Genomic DNA, 10,365 nt, shown 5'->3' with positions numbered 1-10,365 from the left:
TTCTAAGGTAATGTGGCAAGGTGTAGAAACGAGGGCCCGGGCGGGATTCGATTCCCAGACTCCCGGGTGAGAGTCATGCGCGCAAACCAGTCAGCCAAAGAGATATCCCCTTGGCCAAGTAGCCAGGGCGCATAATCAGTCGGCACACTGTGACAAAACGCTCACACTGTCACAGTACCGTAAAGAGTGACTATGAGACTTGAGGGGGCCGGAGAGGCTGAAGTTGTACACGGGATATCCTGCTCACAAAGAACAGAGGGGGCTGAGAGACTTTTCATTTGTCTTGTAAATGGTCATTTTGGCACAAACTGGCTCAAGAAATGTTTTTAAAAATATGAAAAAGTTGCTTAGTATGCCTTTAACAGAGAACTCGACGGGAACTTAATCCCGCCTCTAATGGATGAGGGAGGATTTTGTGACTTCTGCACTGGTCCCTTGCCAGAAACACATTAACTGAGATTAGGGCTTCAGTTTGGAACAATAAGGGTTGGTATTGATGCAAGTCAGTAGAAGGTCCTTGAGAGATAAATGGTTTATGAAAGTACAGAAGGCCTGTGTGTGTTGTGTGAAAAGCCCCATCCTCTATTGTAATGTGAAACTGAGCTAAGCTTCTGTTTCCTGAGTCCAGAATGGAGCCTACAAAGCTGTGTGGAATCTGAGTTCACTGCCATGTTTTCCAAAGGCTTATTTTGTTTTACCTGCCTCATCAAGGCTTGCAGGCTGTGGCTAAGAATTTTGTAAAAGCCTTGTTTGTTGCACAAAAGAACAAAGAATATGGTTTATTGTCTGTGTGGACAATAACCTGCTGCTAAATCAAACCAGCTGTGTCTTGTGAGGACATCCATATGAGGATGGCATGTTTGCTCAGACTCTAGACAAATTGCACAAATTTGGACCCATATCAGATCGCTATTATCAGTCGCGCCCCCAAGGTTGGACCAGTCCCAACTGCAGAAAATTACCCCACTAGACACACCAGAGAAGACCAATGTTCTTTAATAAATCATATTAATGTTCACACAAACTATAAATTCATTTAATTTATTCAGAAATGAATGTGAAACCCAATAAAATATACAATTAAAGGTTAAATAAATAATCAGATTTTTTAAACTATTTATGTTTCTCCCAATCACCATTTTTTAAACAAAAGTTTAAATCTATAGCTTATGTGGATGTTTTGATGAAGGCAGCAATTAAAGTGTTTTGGACAATTCTACATTACATTTTAAAACAACAGTTTTCTTTAAATTTGAGGTAAGCGCGTGGATGCATTTTGTTTTTTAATTAAAAAGAACAAAGGAAGATGTAATGCATCACCACAGGCTAAACCCTCCTAGAGTTACCAGACCAATCTGGTGCGCCACCCCCAAAGTTTTCTCTGGCCCCATCTGGCCGCCCCTATGAAAATTATCAGTGAGTGCCACTGGCCATAGCATTTTGGCAGAATAATAACAGAACAGTGACTAGTTAATAGGTTACACTTATTCTATTTCTTTGGACTAACCAATGCACAAAGCTAGTGCATCCATTAGTTACACTGTAGTGGGCATTTAAATATTTAATTCAGAAGCTAATTTCTAGTGAAAATTATCCAACAGCAGCAAGAAAACTGAAACATTTCAACTACAGAAGATGAAAGATACTTTCAGTATTTTTATCCTTCTGATTTTTTGCTGCATCAAAGATGGCCTGAGTAAACACAAAATACAGTTTTTAAATTGATTTCAATTATTAAGAGAAGAAAGTAAACAACCTGGCCCTGTGTGTCAAAGTAATTGCCCCTAATATTAAATTGGTTCATCAACCTCATGACTTAGAAAGCGGACCAGACATTATTACAGCCAGACCTGTAGAACTGGGAATTACTTCAACACAACCTGACAACAGTGCCAGAGCCTCTACTGGCCGTCAGCTCAAATTTACCAAACACACGGTGATGGTTCTCAAGACTTTGGAGAAATGTTTTCAGTCGACTACAGACACAAAAACTAAACTGTAAAACTTTTACAATAAGGGTCCTTTGTTAACGTTACTTAGTGCATTATTAAGCATTAGTAAACAAAGGGTCCCTTTATTAACGTTATTGTTAAATATTAAGTGGACTTAAAAAGTAACTAAACCCCAAAATAACTTCTTGTTTGCTAATTGACTGTATAATTGGGTCTTTACAAATAAAATATTTCTGTTTCTGTGCATTTTTGACATGTTTGTGTAAACTTAATTAAATCTAGAATCTAGGTCTAAAAACGTCTTAGTGCTGCCCCCTGTGGAAGAACAGCAGCTACTGCATTTTAAATTTGTGATTGACTGGGGCTGGAACAATATCAGGTCATCAGTAGTCTCCTACCACTCCTCCTCCCTCCCAGGATGGAAATTCCCCACACTTGGCCATGCCACTCTGTGCCTCCTGGCAATGCCCACTTTCATGGCATTTTTCAAATCTTGAGGGTGGAGTTACATTTTCTGATGGTGTGCAGTCCAGTCCCTCTTTAAGGTTAGGACAAAGAGCCAGGGGAGGGTGTCTGATTAGTAATGCATTAAATAATATGGTTAAGCGTTAAGCTGCCAGCATGTTCTTCCTGTACATGCGTGGGTTCTCTCCGGGTACCCCGGCTTCTTCCCACAGTTCAAAAACATGACTGTTAGGTTGATTGGTCTGTCTAAATTGTCCTTAGGTGTGTGTGTGTGCGTGCATGATTGTTTGTCCTGTGTGTCTCTGTGTTGCCCTGCGATGGACTGGCTCTCTGTCCAGGGTGTACCCTGCCTGATTGCCTGTTGACCTGGAGATAGGCACCAGCCCCCCTTCCCACAGCAGCATGAGAGACTCAGCTGTTGCCTCCAAGGATGTTCCAAGCAGTTTGAATGATCATTTCAGAACTGTGTTTGTATTTACTCTGATTGTTTTTGTTCTAAAATGTTAACGTGTGACAAGAAGGAATGCAGAGGGAGTTATTTTCCACTGATCTGTCCCATACAGGTTACTGAGGCACTTTAGTAATTAGCTGTTTTTTCATTTGAAAGACATGAAGGGCATTCAGAATAAACTGGGTGATGGAAACATGTCTGAAGTATTACTTTTCATTTGCTTTAATGATTACAGCTACCATACCCAATTGATTGAAGTAAAAAACAGTCAGTGTGGTTTTAGATTATCAGAAGTTAAAAGCAGTTGTATGTATCTGATTCCACTGTTGTTATATTACAACAGTATCATCACAATAAAGCACTGTGCCGTGTAATTTTAGATCCATACCAATGTGCTCCCCCACCAGGGATTTGATGTGACTGAACTATTTGTGGAGTTACTGCAGATCATCAGATGTTCCCCACCTCTTTATCTCTGTTCAGTGTGATGCCGTCTCTCTACTCGTGGCCACGTGTCTCACATCCAGTCCCACAAAGACATGTCCACTCCTGATTTGCCCTCATGGGACAGCTAACCTTTTATTCTGAAACCCTTTTATGTTAAAGCAGATTTATTTTTCTCCATCTTCAGAACATTGGGAATTTATCTTGGTTAACAACTTAAGTCACACAAAAATAAATCTGACCTTTTAGTTTTTTAGTGGCGTTTGTTTCTGTGTGACGTTACGGTTTAATGCAGGGAGATTTTTGCTTGGGAAGATGGTGCTCTCTGCTGGCAGATTATTTTAAAATCAATAAAGCCTGAACTCATAATATAGCAACTGCACCTAGTTGAACCCAGACTAAAACCATCTGCAATGCCGTGAAACCAAAAGATTCTCTGTGAACTTTTCAGATGTCTATTTGGCACCATGACCTTAAGTTTCATGATGGGGGGGGGTCGAGTCTCTGAGTGAGTCTGCAGATGAAGACAGCAAAAACACTAAAAACACCTCATAAATTATTGTGGGTTACATAACGCGTTCTTTTCTTAGACTAAAATTACAAATGCTTCAGTTTGTATTCATGCATACATTCAACTGTCAGGTTACCTATTGAAGATGATCCTGTTAGCAGTTGAGCAACACCTGTCTTCTTCTCTTCCCTCTCCAGCTGTTCCCAGCACCCCCACCAGCACACATATGTATTACGGGATAGCTTCAGGGCGGAGCCCCTTAAAGGACATAACCAGTCCGATTCCTCTGGACAAGAGAGCCCCTGGGGGTCCGCTGGCTCTTGTGAGCACACACCACCATTTTTTATCATTTTCTTTCATTTCTGCATCCCCTTACGACAGAGTTCTGCAACATGTGATTTCTTGTAAACTTGACCGAGGACTGGATCCTGCGCATGTTTTTTCCTCTTTGGACATCACACAAGTTCTAAACACAAATAATTTTCTTGTACAAAATCTTAGTTTATTTTCTGATTAAATAAATGGAAACAAAATCACTGCCACAAAAACTTTTGCATGTGTTTATAGAGATTTACATTTATGACCAGTTTTATTTTAGGGTCAGGTATTTAGTGGCACCCCACAGCTTCTGTTCAGTATGTGAAAAATGACTTAGTCTTTCCGGAGTCGTCCCCTTTCAGAAGTTATATTATTCAGAAATCAGTAAAAGTGATTACCTTATCATGTATCGTGATATAATGTAAGCAATACATCTCTTTTTTCCACTTATGCCCCCTGCTCCACAGAGCTCCGTGCAATAGGAAACTGAGCACCGACTAGAACTAACCAATAGCGTACTATTACTAGTGTTATAATATTTATATGTCGACGGTTATACCGCATAGATGCTTCGTATTTAAATACCTCGGCTGATGCGGAGTTGATTAACTTTTCACGAACAAGTACGTTTTTAAAATATATGAAAACACAACATGACGTGAAAATAAAATGTATTTTAGCTCTATTTGTCGGATTTATTCATTAACAAGAAACGTGAAGTCGCCATCTTAGAAAAAAGGAGAAATTATTTGTGTGATATGCTTGTCAGCCACTAGATGGAGACATCAGATAAGAGAAATACTCCAGATAGAGCCTACATTACCACTGACTCAGCCATTCTCATGAGAAAGTACTAATGAGCTTCTGAGTGAAATTATTAGATTATATTTACAATTATTCATCCATAAATAAGTTGTTAACAACAGTGTAAATGTTAAGTAGTGGTTTAAGTTTAATAACTACACAAGGACGAACACTCATGAACAGGAAGCCCTGAGGCAGAAAAACCTTCCAAAAGAAAGCACCCCAATTGAAAATACAAAGAATGAATCTACTTTGAACAGAACTGCAGCAGACAATCAAGAGTTGTTTTTTATTGGTTTAAGTGGAGGATTCAAATGGTCCGAGTGTAACATCTTACAGTACACCGTAAACTGAATCTAAGGGTCCCATAAACACCTCGTCTCCATGGAAATGTAGCGTGTAAAACAAAGACTGAGGATAAGACAAAACAAGAAAAGCCCAAAGGACACGAGATGCTCCTGTAGGTTGAGGAATTAAATGAATGCCACTCTTCTTGTTCTGGAGGAATTTTTAAAACAAGTCAAACTCTAAGCTTTTATGAGAGATTAATAAGTTAGTGGGGCAGCTCATGAGACACCAGTTTATAGTGGGAACCACAGGATGGACAGCGTTGGGCCTCGCCTTCATGAAGCCAGAACCAAACCACAGCCGTGTTGTCCTCCTCACCTTTTAAGAGACAACAGGAGACACTGAGAGGAGGGACACAAAAATCCTGTCTGATTCTGTCCTGAAGATGAACTGGGAGACTCTACATGTTGAAACTAACATTTTTAAACCAGCATGAGCTCATGTAAGCAAGTGAAACTGTTTCTGTTTATGCAGTCACAGTTCACCCACATGGGAACAGAAAATAGGGCCGAATATGGCTGATATAGTCAGGTGTGAATTCAAACAAAAAGCAAACATGGGTCAGCATTTAGGTCTATACTGCCTCTACTGGCCAGTGCTATACTACTCTCATAAAACACACAACTGTATGTTAAGTCTCACAATTGTATCAAATTAACAGAAAAAAATGTAAAAGTGATTAAATGTTACACCTGTCTGGAAGAGTGTTTCAGAAATTAGATGTAACAACGAATCAGGGAATGAAACCAGTGAGTAAACAACAACAGAACGGTGTTTAACCACAAACTGACTCAATCCTGTTCAGGAGCAGCCTAAAAGACGAAGACAGCAACTTACAGACACATCCCACAATCCTCTTGTTTGTGATCGAGGGAACCAGGTGGGGGTCTGACTTGGAGCCAGCGTAGCTCTTCGGTTTCATTATGCTGTAGGGATCCTGGAGGAAGAGGAGGGGGAGAAGAACAAAGGCATTATAAGAATCAGAGTTCATTAATGAATTCAACGGCAGATTTTAATTTATGATCCATATATGATTAAAGTAAAAAATCTCAGCAGAAAGACATTCCCCTGAACGTGTGTGTGCATATGTGTGTATCTCCACAGTAAGAGTGTGTAATGTATCTCATGTCAGAGATAAATGTAGTTAATGTCCTTGTTTGTCTGCTGAGAGGACAGCGGCCCCCTGACCTGTTTTATGACACGTGAACAGCTGAAGGGTAAAGGTGGCAGAGATCCATACTGTGAACCGTTCTACAAGGTAATGGTATGCATTTGTATTGACCCTTTGCACCGGCGTCACCTTATCACGTGGGTCCACCATGGTGGATGGCAAAAGCATGTAAACAATGAACGACACGATTACTAAACAAAGGGAAAAGTAGAGCCTGAAATTGTTTTTGCGATCAAAACAAAAACAAACTCCTCCAGCATTCCTTCAACTAGTTTATGCCCAGTTCAGTTATCAGAAGTAGCGCATCTAGCGGGGGCTCATAGAGAGCGGTATGCTAACTAGCTTCCCAACGTTAGCTCAAGTTCTCTCTGCAGCTGTTCACCAATGTAAACATGTTGCTGACTTTGCCTAAATGTACCCCTCTGGATTCATAACTTTATGTTATAAACAGCGTTTCACTTTACACCAAAGCTGATTTTTTAAAAGTCCGGATCCCTACCAGCTTCTGTTGCTGGTGGTGTTCCCGCGTTCAGCTGCTGCTCTCACACCGGAATGAGAAGATCTCTGAACGCCGACACTCATATAAATAAATAACGTAATTTTAACACACGTAATCATATATTAGAGCTTTAATATTGTTAATAATTGTCTCGCTTTCATCATCATCATCATCACCTTTATTTATAAAAGCACTTTACAGACATATATTATGTCACCAAGGTGCTGAACAAGACTAAACTAAAAAAAGATAAAAACAAATATATAGGAAACCAAATTAAGAAAAAAACAGCAAAACACAAAACAACATCAGTCAACAGATTTAAAAGCCAGACTATAATAATGGGTCTTCAGCGCCTTCTTAAAAACGTCTACTGACGTGGAGAGTCGCACAGATAATGGAAGATCATTCCATAATGTCGGGCCTGCTACCGAAAATGCCCTGTCTCCTCTTGTTTTGAGCCTAGTTGCAGGGACTAGAAGCATATGGTGACTCTCTGAGCGGAGCGAACGACTAGATATATATGGCTGTAACAAGTCAGATAAATATTCTGGTGCCATCCCGTTCAATGCCTTAAAAACCAATAAATAGCTTTACAATAGCTTTACACTACAGTGGACGGAGCGCAGCCTCCGTGGTGAAATACCCATCCATCAGGATTATCAATAACTTGTATAAACACATCACATTTATCCCTGTCCCTGTCTTCCTCGTGAAATAAATGAACGTTAATCTTTCCCAGTAAAAACATGTTCGCTGCAAATCTGAGGGCTGCTAGTCAGCTTGATTGATTGATCGCTGCAGTTCATCTCCGTCCTCAGTCTCCACCAAAACCATTAAAAAGAAAAAACGAGTTGAGTTTACATCCTTGTCTCTTAGTGCAGCCAACCACGCAGCAAGCTAAAACCATTTTACTGTCAAATCAACTAAATAAAAGCGATAAAAGGCTACAAACTGGCTTGTTTTGACTACCTTCACTGGAGTTTCTACAGTGTAAACGGTCTTTTTGCCGTCCATCATGGCGAAGGGGGCGGTCACATGAGTGGCGTGACGTCACGTGCAAAGGGTCAATAGCACCTTCTTAGGGCTCTACGACCCCCCAAGGCACTTCACAACACAATCAGTCACCCACCCATTCACACGCTGGTGATGATGAGCTACAATGTACCCACAGCTGCCCTGGGACACACTGACAGAGGCAAGGCTTTTAGAGAGCTGACGCCACCGATCACTCTGACCACCACCAGCAGGCAAGTTGGGTAAAGTGCCTTGCTTAATGACAACAGCAAAACTCTGGTGGGAGCCGGGATCAAACCTGCAACCTTCCAGTTACTGGACAACCCGCTCTACCTCCTGAGCTGCTGCTGCCCCCACAGGTAAGACTGAAGTCATAAAAAGACCAATATAACCTATAAAATTAACAATCCTGAACATCGCTATGATCTCATCTTAACCAGCTCTTGAGAAGTTGAATTATACAACTGCAGGTAAACAGATGACGTTTTACACTCTGAGTTTATCAAGCAGGCTGAACATGAAAATGGTCTCCTACACCTATCTCACGTTAGCTCCTGATATAGATGGGAAGAAAAGAAAAGCCTGACAGATCTGGTTCAGTTACCAGAAAACAGCAGAGAACGTCTCGACTAGTAGAGGCTAACAGTTAGCATTAGCAACTCCACCACACAGCAGAACTCCTCCAGGCTTGTTATTTGTGGAGATAAAGCATAAATGTTGCAGAGCAAAGTCAGTGGCGGAGTTGCATTGCTATTATCCAATCAGAGGTGAGATGTCCATCTATCAGGAAATAAGACTCCAAATACTGTGTCTGAAGCTACTTTCTCTTCCAGCTGAATTCTCTGTGCTGAAACAGGCGCACTGGAATGTTTCCTCCAGAGATCAACTTACAGTACAAGGCATTCATTCCTCCTAGAGACCACTGAAATGTATTAAAATACATCTTTAAACTTCTTAAAAAACAGAAGATGTTTGACTATTTTTAATTACAAAAACATTACATAGATAGTCGTACCGCTCCCTCCTTCGTGGCCTTCATGATGATCTTCTCCAGCCCAGTGGCCTGCTCCTCATCCGTGGGGATCCCTGAGAACATGACAAACCGAACACGAGTGAGAACTTGAGGAATATAACATCAGCTGCAAATCTTTAGCCTGCACTCATTCACAGATTAATCTGCTTCAAAGACAAATAATCCCGACTATGTTTACAACCAACAGATAACAGAATAAAGCATGTCTGGGACAAAACAGAAACACTCAATCAGTAACTATGGTTCCCAGGGCTAGCTGCGTTCGCTGAGCTTACGTTTCCACCATGATAACGAGGTTACACGCCCGTCTAGTCCTCACCTCCAGCCGCCATGCTGCGGGCCAAAACTGGAGCTTGAGACAACCGCGAAACCCGGGAGCTAACCGCGGCTCTCACGCTGGTACGGAGCAGTAACCTTGCAGCCATTTTCGTTTGCTTCTTCGTTGAAGTTGGCGCTAAGTGATGACGTATAATTGCTGTTTTCTTCATAACCACAAATCTAGCCACTTGCCTCTTTAGCGCCCTTGTCTGTTACACAAAGGGCATTGTTCTTCATTGTTTTTGTTTGTTTGCTTACTTGTTTCTGAAGCCTGCTCGTTCAATTCGCCTGTTGCCAGAAATTGATAAAAATAGAAACAAAGTTTTCTGTCTTAGTTTTATTTTATGAGTTTGCTTTAACTCAAGAATGTTCTGAAGAATGATCAGATGAATTAGAATGAACTGCAAAGAACTTGATTGCGCTTATATAACTGCACTTATTGCACTCAACAACTTGGGGCAAGGCCGAATTAATATGGGCAAACTGGGCACAGCCCAGAGGCCCACAGCCACAAGGGGGCCCACGCTAGGAGTAGTCTTTTTTTTTTTTTTTTTTGTGCAGCAGTCTGAACGTTGGAGAAACAAGTTGACAAGTAATTAAAAATGCGCCCACATTTTCTAAGTTAACACACATTTCTTTTAACAATGGTAGTTTCTGCATCTTTACTGTTCCCCAGCTACTTCAGCCCTCTCCCCCCACCCCCTGCGCAACGGCAGCAAACTCATGTGCCTGCACTAGAGCCCTGCACGGGCCTAAAATCTGAGCCCGTGTACGGCCCGGCCCGGGGGGTGGAGCCCCAGCCTGAACCGGTCCGAAAAGGTTTTCAGGATTCTCTGGCCCGACCCGAGCCCGACTTTTTTTTAACCAACTAAATGAAAACAAAGTGCATCAATCCTGACCAATGTGTTAAAAGACGTGCAGGATCCGATCAATTTTTTTTTCCCTCATTTACCGTCACAGAGATAACGGCGCACTGGCTCTGGTGTTAATCAAGTCAAATTTTATCTCTTTCCAACAATTTTCACAAGAAAACA

The 10,365-nt window shown here is 41.3% G+C and overlaps 1 protein-coding gene across 1 annotated transcript; it reads right to left on the bottom strand.

Moving 5' to 3' along the window:
• Positions 1–5,219: 5,219 nt before the first annotated feature.
• On the bottom strand, positions 5,220–9,723 carry LOC107374538 (cytochrome c oxidase subunit 5B, mitochondrial). Its single transcript, XM_015942696.3, has 4 exons — positions 9,333–9,723; positions 8,996–9,066; positions 6,131–6,230; positions 5,220–5,611 (listed from the first exon to the last, which is right to left on the bottom strand). Exons 1-4 carry the CDS (start codon positions 9,499–9,501, stop codon positions 5,499–5,501), a joined length of 453 nt encoding a protein of 150 aa, XP_015798182.2. The 5' UTR covers positions 9,502–9,723; the 3' UTR covers positions 5,220–5,498.
• Positions 9,724–10,365: the final 642 nt, after the last annotated feature.

This window comes from Nothobranchius furzeri, chromosome 6, assembly GCF_043380555.1.
Source record: "Nothobranchius furzeri strain GRZ-AD chromosome 6, NfurGRZ-RIMD1, whole genome shotgun sequence".
Taxonomy (NCBI): domain Eukaryota; kingdom Metazoa; phylum Chordata; class Actinopteri; order Cyprinodontiformes; family Nothobranchiidae; genus Nothobranchius; species Nothobranchius furzeri.
Note: the sequence above shows the minus strand (reverse complement) of the source record. Positions and strands in the feature narration are given on the sequence as shown.